The sequence below is a fragment of the Argopecten irradians genome, chromosome 2 (assembly GCF_041381155.1).
Source record: "Argopecten irradians isolate NY chromosome 2, Ai_NY, whole genome shotgun sequence".
In the NCBI taxonomy this organism is placed as follows: Eukaryota; Metazoa; Mollusca; class Bivalvia; order Pectinida; family Pectinidae; genus Argopecten; species Argopecten irradians.
Window position 1 is genome coordinate 20319329 of NC_091135.1, and position 15547 is coordinate 20334875.

Sequence of the window (15547 nt, forward strand, 5' to 3'; positions counted from 1 at the left end):
ACTAGGACCCAGAGGAGCTGACATAAAAATAGCAGTTACAAACTTCCAACTATCAAAACCCAAGATTGCTGCTGCCTGCTGGGAATCTTGTTAACCTATTGGTTCCAAAATGCAATTCCTAACTAGGCATTAAGGGGAACCTACATAGGAAATTTGAGGAAGATCCCTTCAACACGTTTTGATAAATTGCGATAACAAAAATTGTATAGGGACAGACCATGGACTTAAGATCTTTTCATAGTGAGCTAAAAAGGTAAAGAGGGCATATATCACAATCAACCAGATTATACTTGGACTTTTTCCCATTTCATGACCTGCAATGACAGTACAAGCACTTTGCATAAATCAAAAAGTTACCTTTAACTTGAAGCCTTTTTGTTTTCCAGAATCAAAATATGCACATACAATTATAAATCAGTAAGTAGAGTAAAAGTCATTTAGACTTTTGAAGTCCTTATACTGGAGTCCTGCATCACAGATAAAAGAACAACTTTCCATGAGTAGTTGATAGACAGGGGACCGCGTTGGCCGAGTGGTTAAGATGTCTCGCATATTACCACATGCCTTTCACTTCTTAGTTGCGAGTTTGAATCCCACAAGAGGCAGTTGCCAGGTACTGACCGCTGGTCGTAGTTTTTCTTCGGGTACTCCAGCATTCCTCCACCAACAAACCTGGCACATACTTAAATGACCCTGGCTATTAATAGGATGATAAACTAATAAAGCCAAAAGTGATAGCCAGACTTACTTGAGTCCTAATACCTGGTCTTGCATCAGAGAGATGAGAGGGGAGATAACCACAGTGGTGTTACCAGTAAATAGTGGTGGATATTGGTAACACAGACTTTTACCGTGACCTGTGGAATATAAAACAGTAAACATGGCAACATACAGTGAAATCTGTAACCTTGATGGCTGGATCAAATAAGATTTTATCAAGAGGTAATAGTATAAGACTCTTTCATATGTGGATATGAAGGATAGGGATATTCTACCCCAAGGTCACAAAATGTAAAACCAGAGCCTGCAGAGGGTTCTATATTATTTTGTGATCCTGAGGGTAGAATATCTCTATCCTTCATATCCACGAATGAAAGAGTATTCTTAACTCATACCACGACGTTTAATTGCAATTTTATTAGTATGATTTTCTGCATTTTGAAATCAATTTGAAAGAAAACGAGACTGCAAGTCAATTCTCCATACATGAAAATTGCATGATATTTTCAACTCAATTCCCGTTGTTTGTATCTTTTAAAGTAAATCCAGTCTAGCTTCTGAAAAAAATGTTAAAAATTGTACCTAAAATTAGTAATTTTGTTAACGCTGTGACGTCATGAGGCTTTATTGCATGGGTAGCCATGCAATACAGCCTCAGGCAACACGAGAGTATTGTCCCTGACCAACCAGTATTACACGTGTAGGTATGAGAGAAACTCATATACAACAACAGATCCATATTCAATCACTGAAAACCAGTTTGAAGGTGCAGCACGAAAATCTCACACTATTTTCGGCATTTCAAATATACATTCAATAGTACATTACCTGTAGCCATAATAACACAAGTATCGCGACGATCATTGAGAACTGAATCTATGATCTTCCACTGCTTTCTGTAATGGAAAATTGATAACCATTAGTTCTGAGGGATCTTAGCACAAACCTGTGAATGTTGGTCTTATGAGACTTATCTTTACTTCTTGTTTTCGATTCTTTTTTTTCTATATGTTGTAACAATCTGGAATCTAAACAAGAATATCATATAAGGTCTAATAAATTTCCATATTAAAGATATATCAATGAAAACTTTAGAACTCTAAACTGGGATATTTCTGATCCCACGATCAGTCAAACTCAATAGCCTTTAACAAGAACATAGAAACTAACCAAGACAAAATTGAAATATCCATAACAGTTTTACAAATTCAAATTAAAGAAACTACATCTCAATCATATCAGTAATTCCATAATTGTATATGCTCTTATGGGGATTAAAAAAAAAAAAACATTTCAAGAGAAGGCTGTAAGATACTTTTTTGAGATACAGTCAAAATTGCCTTAGCGACCTTCTGAATTCAGCGACCTTCTGTCTTAAACGACCTAAATTATTCCTCCCAGCGAAAATTACTATATAATCTATCTGTATTAAATGACCGTCTGTCCTATGCGACAAGCGACCATACTTATAGGATCCAACGACACTCGATGTTCTGTATTTAACAACCCAAATCAAACATGCATTTGTCTTCTATTCATATATAAAGCCAAGCCAGTTAACTATCCTGTAGGGCTTCCAACCCAGCCCCATTAAGGCAAGACAAAAGAGCTATCCATATGGCTTGGTTATATACACGAGGTGTTCACTTTGACATAAATTAGCACTTATTCATGCATGAAGTCTCTCGGCTTCGGTACTGATAGCCGAAGCCGTCTGCATGTCTGAGCTGGATATTGCAAGGAAAATGTGCTATTTAGTCACGATGTTTGTGATAAAAATCAAGAATAATCACCTCCAAAACCAACTAAAATAATGATGAACAATGATTTACTCACATAAGAACGACATTTGTTTGTTTGTTTGTTTGTTTGATTTATTAACGTCCTATTAACAGCTATGGTCATGTAAGGACGGCCTCCCATGTATGCGTAGTGCTGCGTGCATGCTGTGCGAGGTGCGTGTTTTGGGAGACTGCGGTATATTCGTGTTGTGTCTTCTTGTATAGTGGAACTATTGCCCTTTTTATAGTGCTATATCACTGAAGCATGCCGCCGAAGACACCAAGCAACACATCCCACCCGGTCACATTATACTGACAACGGGCGAACCAGTCGTCCCACTCCCTGTATGCTGAGCGCTAAGCAGGAGCAGAAACTACCACTTTTATAGACTTTGGTGTGTCTCGGCCAGGGGACAGAACCCAGAGCCTTCCTCACAGGGGCGAACGCTCAACTCAAGGCCAAAAGTGAGGCGATGCCAAGGGAGGCATTAGGAAAGATAAAGTCAGTTAGGAAGAAGAGAAAAGATAAGATCCTAAATTTAGTCGCCTTTTACGATCATGCAATAGGGGCAGCAGGTACAATTCTAACGCCCTACCTGCAGGGCCAGAAAATGTATCAGTGTAGCTAAGCATGATGGCAACCATTTTGGGAGATAGTAACAGAGGAGTCGGAAATAGCTGATTTCCGGATTTTTTTTTAAATATTTTTTTTCACACTATTTTTTTTCCATTTTTTTTATCTATAAAATAAATGAATAAAATGATGAAAGAAAATTAAAAAAAAAAACATTAAAATTTTTTTAAATTTTTTTTTCCTGCTTTTAAATACATTGTAATTTTGTAGCTAATTATGATATATAAGTGGTAGGCCTAAACAAATATTTGTTTTAGAAATTTTTAATCTTATTCATGAATAAAAACAGAAAGATGAATAAAAAAATAAATAGATAATTGAAAAATAAAAGTGCCTAAAATTAAATACATCATTAAAAGATGTATTAGATTATGTGATATATTATATATTTAATAATTTCCTATTAATTTGACTGTTTTTAGTACAACAAAACTGTCAAAACATGTCCCACAATAATTGTTTCGAAAGGGGTGATTCAATTAAGAGACCAACTGTCATATGTGACCCATTTTTCAATTTCCTTTGGAAGGTCTCTTAAAACAATTTTGACTGTAGCTATGACCAACACTGTTAGGATATATGGACGAACAGGTAGGAACAAGACAACAAGCCCATTTTTATCAAATTTTTAAATCGGAAATGACCTTTTTTATAGCAAGAATAAAGCAATAATTCACAAAAAAGGGTAAATTTACAATGATAGCCATTATGATTTTTCAGATTTATCAGAAATAATTTTTACTGTTAAATTTTCCACTTGATTAAATAAGTATGTAACCTTCTTTTCACCTTACAAACTGTACAAAATATCAATGATTACTTACGGCCTAAATTTGGAATAACCAAAGTACTGTTTTAAAGTTGTGAGATATTTCTTGTCGGAGGGTTGATTCTCTGAATCTATAAGAGAAACAAAATTATTACAAACACATCACCCACACAAAATCTATATATACACATATGAACAAATTAAAGCAAAATAGATTGTTTTAGTAAAATACAATATCTCTTACAAACATTTTTAATACGATTAGGGAACAATGTTAACAGTAACTTTCAATCAGCATAACTCACATAATTTGAAGTTTCTGTTTATTTTGCTGATCTTGACAAACTTTCATACTACATCAACAAGTCATGTTGGCTTTCCTAACTCTCGAACCAAAATGAACATTACCTTGGAAGATACCAACCATGTATTCTTTATTATTCTCTATTTGTTGATCTTGACAAAATTTCACACATAGATAAGTATATTAAATAAAACATTTGGAAAATTCAAAATGGACAGGACAGGATGACTATGGTAACACTTCAAAATGTCCATATTTTTTGTGGCAGGAGCAAAAAGGATAAAGTACACAGCAATTTTCATACTATAATGATGTGTTATACAGGAGTTCAAGACAGAGCAAATCTAATTACATTAAAACTACAACTTCAATATCAAAAATTTAAAATGCTTAGAAAATTTATCAAAGCATTATTATAGAAGCTAAAATGTAGTGATTTAACCAACCGTCCTCCTCTGGCTCCTCGATCTGATCCGCTTGTTCACTCAGGTCACTACCAGAATTCTCCAGGGCAAAGCTTTTCTCAGCCTCATCCAACTGCTGCTACAATATACCAGATGGAATAGATAATGACCTGCATCATTCAATTATTGTTATGTATCTGATAAAATATTCGTCTAAACTTTACTTTTCTATCTAATTTCTTTTTTTTTTTAAATTCAAAATATCATTGAAATATCCCAAGATAAAATGTTCATTTGTCAGCCATTTTAATCTTAGATTAGACTCCAAAATGAATAGGCATATGAGCCATGATTATACAGTTGAAATTTGATGGCTGTCTCGTCAGTTATTTCATTTTCTGAACTTAATTTTGACAACTGAAAATTAAAATTTGATAGGAACAAATGAAGAACTGGATTCCTACAGAGCTCATACAAACCATTAACATGTCATCGTTTAAGTCATCATCCCCAAAGTCATCATCAAAATCATCATTCTCTCCCCCCACATCTGGAGCCGGATTCTAAAAATAGAAATTCCTAAAATGTTGAAAATTTAGTTCAAAATAAGTTAAATTGAATTTTCTCCAGATTACTTTACCAAAACTGTAAAGTCATTTAGTTCCCACCGATAATATTTTTGTGATTTCGCGAATCACATAGCCATGGTCGTAAAATTTTTATCATAAAATATTCATAATAGTTTGAATTATATATACACTTGAAGTCACATCGTGAATGAAAAATTGATGATTAATTTTAAAACTGGTTGCATTATCAAATCAATTCCTCACTAGTTTTATAAAACATGGCGCCAACTGAGCCATCTAGTCACTAAGTACCAACCCAGTCTAATTCCCTTACACTTCCTTTATACCTGTTTTGTGGACTCTTCAAAAGTTTTGGATTTCTTGTCAACTTCAAACGTGAACTCATCATAATTTTCAAGGTCCTCCAGTTTCTCTGATTTAATTGGAGTCTGTAACAGATCCAGACTTTGATTTCTAACGTCCAAATCATCTGTCTCTGGATCGCTCACCTCCTCAGACTTGACAGTAGTTCGGTGATTAGTTGCTGTTTCTAACAGGTCGGGGCTGATACAGGCATCTTTACTAAGATGACGCTCAGTCTCAGGTTCTGATGGAGTGTCCACTACCATCACACCACCTTCTGTTTCAGTTTTAATAGAAATACTCAAGTTCCCATTGCTATCCACTTCCTCATCTAATTCATCGATAGTTGTGTCTGAAGAAAAAGTTTGTTATAAATGTTATAAAGTCTGTTACACTTTTCTAAGTTCGTAAGTTAAGATTTAAGCAAATCATTCAACCTAATACAGCTATAAGTACCTAAAACATTACATCAAATCTCCTAGCCCCTTATAGTAGTTAAAGGTGAATAGCAGCATGCTTGGTTTTCTAACATACAAAGAAAACCATGTGATGATACAGTGTAGTACCAATTCATTTTGATGTCATGATAGAACTGTTTACTTTTGATGGCAATGCTATTACACATCTTACAACATCAATGACTTGACTTTGTGAGATATAAGACATCAAAGAACAGACAAATTATGCTACAATATAGCCTGATGACAGTATATAACACCCAGCCACACTGCATGTGATGTTCTACCTTGAGAAGAATAGATCATGCCATCAAAGCTGTCTACTATATCCTGACGCTTTACAAGTTGGAGCTTTCTTTTAAGCGATTCTAAAATTTTGGACTGCGGTCTCCTTTTGGCATCCTGCTTTTGTCTCCATTTGACTAGGGCTGCCTTGTTCTGGTGTATGGCCTGGCACGGATGATCACGTTCAATCTGCTCCAACTCATATTGCTGCAGACCCAGCTGTGTGGCTAAGGTTTTCCAGTCATGGCCTAATTTGGTGGCCACTTCCAAAAGTCCTCTGTCTGACAAAGCACCTAAAAATCAAACCAAATTGATTTTTAATGCTTTGTTTGTTTTCTGAGTAGGCTATTTACCATATTAATTAAGCTATCATTTGCCTGGTTACATATAAACAAGCACTTAAAATAACACCGTCCTTCCTATCACTTTTCTTGATTTATCATGACTAGGATGTTAATATGTAAACTTATGATAAAACTTACTATATAAACTTACTATCTTATGAGTTTCCTGCTTAAGTAAGTCTTACTAACTTTCTTTACTCATACTTGTTCGTAAGCATGACACTTTAGCAAAAATCAACAGGAAACAAACCTCAACATTGTACAAGTGACTCCATACAACATTTCAACGACGAAATCAAGTGGCATCACAACAAAGTACAGTGGAACCTCCTGAAACCGATCATGGTCGGTGCATAGAATTTTGGCCGGTTTAGAGAGGGTTCGGTTTGGAGAAGTGAACCAAATATAGATCATTACGATCCGGATTTAATTGATCGGTAGTCGTTTTGTACACTATACTGTACTGTCTGTATGCCTAGTTTTTGTTATAACCGTCCGATATTGTTTGTTAATGTGAATGTTATCACAAAAGAGAGAATCATACGTTCAAAAGGATTGGATTACAGCAACCTCGACTTTTTTACCACTTATAAACGTAGTTAGTTGCGTGAATGTTTTTGGTGATGTTCTCGTCTGCACTACCCTACATACAGCTGATCGCTTTCGGTTACGTCAAGAATCAAATTAATTAAATATAGTCTAATTACACGATGATCAGACAATGCCGGTCATTATATGATATGGTCATCTTCTAAAACAATGCATGGCTTCGACTTCTTCATACAGATTATTTACGTTGTCTGACAACTTCATATGTAAATAAATAACCCGTGAGACTCTCAAGATTGAATACGAAACTTTCTCTTTATTACTAGCTCTGTTGTTTTCCTACAGTAAACAAACCGCCAGTGCACGTGGTAGACCTTCATTAAATATCTAAACAATTGACACAATTAAATAATTACACCACCATCACTGGTATAATTACCGTGTACATATACCTATAGCTTTCACACCTGTATACATGCCCCAGGACATGGCATGCGACAACTATGGATACAGGTACGTGTGTATTTCACGGTCGGTTGATCAGACCTCAATGCAAGCTATCGGTGTCACTCAGGTTAGGCCGGTTTTCAGAAGTGTATTTTAGTTACATTTGACTATTCTGATCTCAAAATCAGTCCAGTATTGGGAATTGGGAGGGATCGGTTTTGGGAAGTTTTATTTACTATAAATAAAGAGAAATTCAATCCGTACATGACATCCATGTTCGGTTTCTAGAGGTGATCAGTTTTGAGAAGGTTCGGTTTCCGGAAGTTACACTGTAATACAAACAGCATTGGTTTTTTAGCATATACAATATACATATAACCCAAAAGAACTTGCCTTCATATAATTTCCCATCCACATCTGTAGTGAAGTCATTTAGAAAGTTTAACGTATCTTGAACATTCTCTGTTGCTGCCTGTAAACTTTTGCAAGCTTTATCAATATTCTCTGTACTTTTCTCAGATCCAGTGCAGATCGCTTTCAGTTTCCTAACTAATCCATACAATTTATCCACATTGTTGGAAAACAGTGAGGAACTCATCCCAACATCTAACCACATGTACATGTGACATCAAAAGTAGGTCAAGGAGTGTACAGACTGCATCAAGTTCCTGAAAAATGTAAAAATAAATAAATAAATAAATAAAAAACAAAAAACATATATATATTGTACAAATTAAACCTATGAAAACCATGTAGGTTTCTCTATTTGATTTTCTTGGTAATTTGATTAATGGCTTACTCTGTGGAATAATTTCATGAAACGTTACTGAAGTCCTATTAAACGCTCCTTCATTTTTTTCAAATTTTTAAGCACCCTGCAGACTCACTCACTTATTCAGTCAATATATTCCAGTTCTATCATATTGCTGCCTATTTCAACAGATCTAATGACTACAGTACCTGGTAATGTGGAGTGATTTTAGTGTAGCATGGCTTGTAAAGAGGAAAATGTAAAACTGGTTGAAAATTGGTTACAAGTTGTCTCTCCCTAATCCTGTTCGTCCTGAGTTGTTTCCCCTTAATCGGATAATTTTACTGTTAAAACGACCAGAAACATATATACATATATCATATATATATTTCTGGCAATAACAACCTCACTTAAACTTAAAATCCAAACTGAATTTTTAACATTGCAACCTCAGGAGAACGGGAATTAACTTGGGCGAAACAACTCCTTTGTGCGAACGGGACGAAACGACCTGTAACTTTAATTCCAGTAACTTTAATTCCACTTGAAAACAGTTCTGGCAAAATGCAAAGATTTTCCACATGTAGTCATTTATTTGGTTGAGAGCTCCATGTATTCCTTTCTAAGCGTATATTCAAGATACCTTTATGATTAAAAAATATCATCAGTCTCATGTTTCAAAAATTATATAAAGTGCAAAAAGTAGTAAGCCTATAGAGATAGGCCTAGTGCAACTGCATGTTGAGGATGGAGAAATATATAAGCTTAGAATATAATATTTATCAAATGTGCTTCTCATGCTCAGTCGACTTTTTCATCCTCATAAAATAACATATGGTAAATTATTTGTAAACATTCATGACACTCAATTAAGGTTCATGTAATGGCTTTAAACAGTGATATTTTGCAAGCCTAAAACTCATTACTGTGCTGCAATTGAACAGAACTAATTTCATTAATTGTTGGTATATACCCTGGCTAACTGTCAGTCTTACTGTTGATATGTAATTTGTGAAGCTGCGTGTAAAATACAGTAAAATATGAGAAAAATGTATATTTCTGGGGAAGACATAGAACTCGTGTGAATTGCATTGATGGAACCAAATAATCATGCCATCGTGTTCAGTTGTGAATATGCCAGGTACTCCAACAGTTTGTTTGGCAAAATCGGACCAGCAAATAGCGCAGGAGCCTAGTGTAGTAAATGCAAATGGCTGCTATAAATGGCGGATCGAAAATATCGCATATAAGAAGCCATCTCAATTGATACAAATGTTTTTATAGACACCATAAGGTACTCTGAACATACCAAGAAGACTCTTCACGAAAAAAATAGTTCGAACAATCTGCTTGGGGCGAAAAATGCAAATTTCCGGAAAGAGCCTCAAAGTCCACATTTTAACTATTTTTTTTCGTAAATATTCTTCTTGTCATGTTCAGAGTACCTTATAGTGTATATAAGAGCACTTGTATCAATTAAAATGTCTTCTTATATGCTATATTTGTGATCCGCCATTTAAAGCAGCCATTTGCATTTACAACAATAGGCTCCTGCGCTATTCGCTGGTCCGATTTTGCCAAACAAACTGTTGGAGTACCTGGCATAGTCACTACTGAACACGATAGCATGTTTATTTGGTGCCATCAATGCAATTCACACGAGTTCTATGTCTTCTCCAGAAATATACATTTTTCTCTTATTTTACTGAAATTTACAAGCAGCTTCACAAATTACTTATCAACAGTAAGACTGACAGTTAGCCAGGGTATATACCAACAATTAATGAAATTAGTTCTGTTCAATTGCAGCACAGTAATGCGTTTTAGGCTTGCAAAATATCACTGGTTAAAGCCATTACATGAACCTTAAACCCTCTGTTCCCGCGTCCATTTTGATTGCCTTTCGGATTGCCTCTCGACTCTACTATCAATTAATACTTTGAGAACACCGGAAAAGAGATTCAATTTCCGGTTTACTAAATAATTCCGAATGTTTACAGGTGTGGACTGTTGACGAAAGCAACGGGATCGAACGAACACAGGTAATTTACATATGAAAGGTATTTTGGTCTGTTGTGACGGCAAGTGGCAGGAGAGGCACATTTAAAACACATGTGTAAGGGATGGAACTAAGCACATTGTGTGCATTGACGAATTGTTTTACATGGAAATGTATTAATTCAGTACACAGGTAAGATATTTGCAGGTAACATCACAAGCGTACTGTCAGTCCGAATCATCCTCTTAAATCTAACAAACGACAGGTGTTCATTGTGATACTGTTAATTCTCTACACACTGTATAAGCCCATGTGCTAATGACAAATTGATGTTCAAATCATTCACTAGCAGATCATGTCAATATTGTTACCTAAGTATACGCATTTCAAATCCATACGATAATAGTAAAAATTAAATAGTAAATAAAAAATAGGTTTATACACTTTTAAATATTTCAACAAAGAAAAAGAATATTATTCATAAAATAAATATCTTTTACATTGTTATTCGTTTATTTTTTCATTACGATTTTGTGTATAAGCAATCAAACAACATATTTTATGCCATTCATAGTCCAAGGGGGAAAGTAGTGAGTGTGAAAGTGTAAAATATTTTTATAAATTACAGTAAAAAAAACTGAATTTGCCGTATATTCATAGTTTGAACATATTTTAATGTTGAACTTGAAATTGGGCTCGGAAAAAAACATTTTCTTTAGTTTAAGACCTTACAGTTTTCATATGTACAAGCTTGCCGCAAAGAAATTTTAATTTGTGCTGGAATTTTCCCTCTTTTTTAACCCCCTGAGATATTTGATTTTTCAACTAAATTGAGTGTTTACTCTATAAGGTATATATCTAACCAAAGTTTATAAGCAGTAATATTCCAGGTTTTGTAATTTTGCCTACTTTAATGAAAATCAATGGTTTTCTTATGTCAATGTCCATTTCTTGATCAGCCTTGTATAGAAAACCTTAGAAAGAGTATTCATGAAGTTGATAAAATGCTAATGTCTTTTTATTGTGAAGATAAGTCATAAAACATGGTATACAGGTACATTTTTTAGATAGTTGATCGTGTTGTCCAGTCAATAGGCCTTTCTCGGGACATCTGGGTCTATAGAGTCCTAATTTAGGTTTCTAAGATCAGAGGTCAAATTTTATTTATCAGAAAGTAAAAAAAAAAGGCAAAAAAAGAAATGTGATAAAATCTTGAGTCAGTATTACATATACAAAAATATGTTTTATAAACTATTTTACATCATTTATTGTTCAATTGATATCTTTAAAAATAATAATTTAAACAGAAAGAAGGAACTGTGCCATTAATTATACACATATGATTAACCCTATAGTAATCACTGTGTCCATCCACAATTGGTTTTTGAGATTAATTTCCTTGGAAACCAATAGACAGACTGTTTGAAACTGCACATAGTAATAGCTGATAGATGTTCAATAGGAGTTTTAATATTCCAAAGGAAACCTGAGATGGCCATTATATCCTTATGGGGTTAAAATTTAAAAAAAATTATCTGATTTCAATGACAAATACAGCTTTTTAGAGATATTAATATTTTGATTATAGTTTTAAAAAGGTTTGGAAAATTTAAAATGTTCAATATCAGTGAAAAGTAGTGTATGTAATGGATTTTCGTGGACACTAAATACTATGCATGATCATAGTTTTAAAGAGGTTTTGAAATTCACAATGTCACATTGGCTCTTAAAGAAAATAAAAATTACAAAAATATGTTCAATTTCAGTGAAAAGAAGTTATAATAGTGCTAACACAGTTGATATACTGGTATGCCGTATCGTACTACCTACAATGCGGAAATTACACATCAATTTTTTCACAATCTGAAAATATTTTCATTTTCTCAATGGGACCTTTGATTGAACTCTGGCTTTACACATGCAATCAGAAACTGAGCAAGGTGTTCATAATAGATTAAAAGGTAAATTAAGGAAAAAAACCAGATGACTACAAGAGCCTAATGAGCCAATATATAGTGTTTAACGGATGTGTTTTAAGGTTACCTGACCATAGCTAGGTCATGGTGACCTATTGTTAACTTTGGTGACCAAAAAGAGGTAGATTTTTGACTCAAAAGCGGTAGCATTGCACGCGGCATTTTTTCGCAGCGCGTAAGAAATATCAATAATATGCAAAATAATTACAAAAACATCTTTTATTAACAAATTATGTTTTAACTTTGATTACCACCATAGGCTTGGTGGCTCATTTTGCATATTTTTAATGTTAATTAAGGCTTACATTACATTTAGAAGAAGAAAAATGCCAATAAATATATTGTATACATACTGGACTCATTTTCTTTTGATTTATGTAAGTAAAAGTACAAAAATTTGTTTCTAAAATTTACAACAATATTCTAGAGAAATAATCGTCCTGCAAAAAAAATAAAAAATGTTTTTAGTGAAATCTGTAAATTCTATACTAACCTGGCTCCTCTATTAGAATCACCCCATTCCAAAATGGCGGCCATTACGATTGCAAATTTTATGACTTTCAGCACACACTATATGCCTATTTTACATTAAAAACGTGAGTAAATCATTTCAGTTATAAGTAGTGTTTGTTTTGGGAAATGATGCTAACTAGTTTTAGGCACGAGATTTATGGAAAGGTCAGATGATTACCTTATGGTTGGCCTACGTAATACACATCGGTAACACTCAGACATGTGAAATAAGTGACACTACCAAGCAAAGGTGGAACTAGCCCCAGGCTGCTAATTAGCACCATTGGATGTTGTTCAGGGAGTGTTCACGCCTCCTTTGTTTACTTAATTATCAAGCTTATCCCCCTACTCTGTCTGGTATGCATTTTGAAGCAGCCTCAGCCACAGGCATCTGCATCTGGTTTTAGAAAAATACTAACCCCTACTATATGAACAAGGTGAGATACTCCATGAACCGGAAGTTGAGGGTACGCTCCAATTCATTTTGAAATAAGACCAAATTTGACGGAAATATTAAGTGTCCGCTCGTTCAATCAACGTACATATCCTCTTTTTGCAATGTATGCAAGGTTTTTGTCGCGAAGTTATGGTTTTTTAGCTCACCTGGCCCGAAGGGTCGGTGAGCTTTTGCCATGGCGCGGCGTCCGTCGTCCGTCCGTCAACATTTCCTTTAAATCGCTACTTGTCATTAAGTACTGCATGGATTTTAACAAAATTTGGTCAGAAACTTCCTTAGGTTAAGGGGATCAGATTTTGCATAAATGGTTACCCTGACCCCCCTGGGGCAGGAGGGGCGGGGCCCAATAGGGGTAATAGAGGTAAATCCTATAAATCGCTACTTGTCCTAGAGTTCTGCATGGATTGCAACAAAATTTGGCCAGAAACTTCCTTAGGGGAAGGGGATCAGACTTTGCATAAATGGTGACCCTGACCCCCTGGGGCAGGAGGGGCGGGGCCCAATAGGGGGAATATAGGTAATTCCTATAAATCGCTACTTATTCAGCTCGCGGTAACTCTTAAAAATGTGAAATCGTAGGCCAGATTTGACCTGCGCTACGTCAGCGGCATATTTCTAATATATCGTCCATGCAATGCCGGGAAAACGTACACATACCTATATATTGGGATCTTATATACTCCACTGCCCCCATGTTACATCCCATTTATCATATTAAACAACTCTGCACAATGAAATACTTCCGAGACCCTTCTATTTCACACATTTGTAATGGCCGCCGTATACACATTTAGTAGAGCCAACAGCAGCCAATCAACTTCGCTTCCGGTTTTATTTTTAAATATCCACTATGGAACGGAAGTTGATCTTTCAAGCAAGCAGTTTTGCAAGTTGCAATCTGATTGGTTAATCAAATTAATTGACCAATCAGATTGCTTTTTGCAACTGCTCGCTTGAAGAGTTCCAATTCCGTTCAACAGTTGAAGTATCGGAGTGTCTCACCTTGTTCATATAGTAGGGATAGGTTATTATATTTTTATCAAACCAGAAGCAGACGCCTGTGCCTCAACCCGTCTATAAAAAATTCAGAAATTGGAAGAAGAAAATTAAGAAGATGTTTAGTGGAAATCGGAATATTTGGATATTAAAGCGTTAGGCGGAATATCAGCCTCAAAAGCGGTAGACTTCCGCCTGAATCGGTAGAGTTAAGATGTCTGTGCGATAGTCTTTTGTCCGTCGTCGTCCCTCCTGCGTCATGCGATGTCCGTTAACATTTCCTTTTGAACGTGATAACTTGAGTAAGTATAAACCAAGCTTAATGAAACTTTGTATGTAAACTAACATTGGAAATATCTCAGATGAGTTTGAAAATCAGCTTGATTCGATAGTAATTTACGGAGTTATTACCCTTTGCGCTAATAATTATTATTGGACCTTTTGAACATGATCACTTTCTTATAAATATAAACTGAGTTTAATGAAATTTATTTTGTATGTAGACTAACATTGAAAAGATCTTGGACAAGTTGTGAAAATCGACCTGATTCAATTTTACTTTATTGAGTTATTGCCCTTTGCACTAAATATATTATTGGACCTTTTGAACAAAATAAATTTAGTAAATATGAACTGAGCTTCATGAAACTTTGTATGTAGACTAACAATAAACATTGAAAATATCTTGGACATGTTTGGAAATCAGCTTGATTTGACGATAATTAATGTAGTTATTGCGCTTTTCAATAAAAATATTATTGGACCTATGAAAACAATAACTTGAGTAAATATTAACCAAGCTTATTGAAACTTTGTATGTAGACCAACATTGGATAGATCTTGGGCAAGTTCAAAAATCGAATTGATTCAATCTTTACTTATTGAGTTATTGCCCTTTGCACTAATAATTACTATTGGACCTTGTGAACATGATATCTTTAGTAAATATGAATCGAGCTGAATGAAACTTTGTATGGACACTACCATTGGAAAGATCTCGGATGAGTTTGAAAATCAGCTTGATTTGACAGTAATTTACCGAGTTATTGCCTTTTGCGCTTATAATTATTATTGGACCTTGTGAATGTGATAACTTAAGTAAATATCAACTGACCTTAATGAAACTTTGTATGAAGAATAACATTGAAAAGATCTTGGATGTGATTGAACGGTCCGACGGTAATTTATGGAGTTATTGCCCTTTACAATAATAATTATTGTATCTTGT

At 34.7% G+C, this 15547-nt stretch overlaps 2 protein-coding genes across 8 annotated transcripts in view; one reads left to right on the plus strand and one right to left on the minus strand.

The window, feature by feature from the left end:
- The window catches only part of LOC138314770 (bifunctional 3'-5' exonuclease/ATP-dependent helicase WRN-like), a 33464-nt gene extending 23140 nt beyond the window's left edge, over positions 1-10324 (minus strand). The window contains exons 1-9 of one of the 6 annotated variants that reach the window (XM_069255289.1): positions 10244-10324; positions 8021-8295; positions 6290-6580; positions 5529-5896; positions 5092-5175; positions 4655-4751; positions 3960-4035; positions 1549-1616; positions 749-857 (exon numbers count right to left, since the gene is read on the minus strand). In XM_069255289.1, the coding sequence (XP_069111390.1) occupies positions 749-857; positions 1549-1616; positions 3960-4035; positions 4655-4751; positions 5092-5175; positions 5529-5896; positions 6290-6580; positions 8021-8249 (1322 nt within the window). In that variant the 5' untranslated portion in view covers positions 8250-8295; positions 10244-10324. Of the gene's footprint in view, positions 1-748; positions 858-1548; positions 1617-3959; positions 4036-4654; positions 4752-5091; positions 5176-5528; positions 5897-6289; positions 6581-8020; positions 8296-8587; positions 9284-9976 lie in introns of those variants that run through there. The other 5 variants (XM_069255288.1, XM_069255290.1, XM_069255287.1 and 2 more) reach the window with 5 other exon arrangements.
- Positions 10325-10358: 34 nt separating this feature from the next.
- Positions 10359-15547, plus strand: part of LOC138314771 (adenylate cyclase type 5-like) — a 57808-nt gene continuing 52619 nt past the window's right edge. Inside the window, exon 1 of one of the 2 annotated variants that reach the window (XM_069255294.1) lies at positions 10359-10420. The gene's annotated coding sequence lies outside the window, so the exon portion shown is untranslated. The other variant, XM_069255293.1, reaches the window with a different exon arrangement.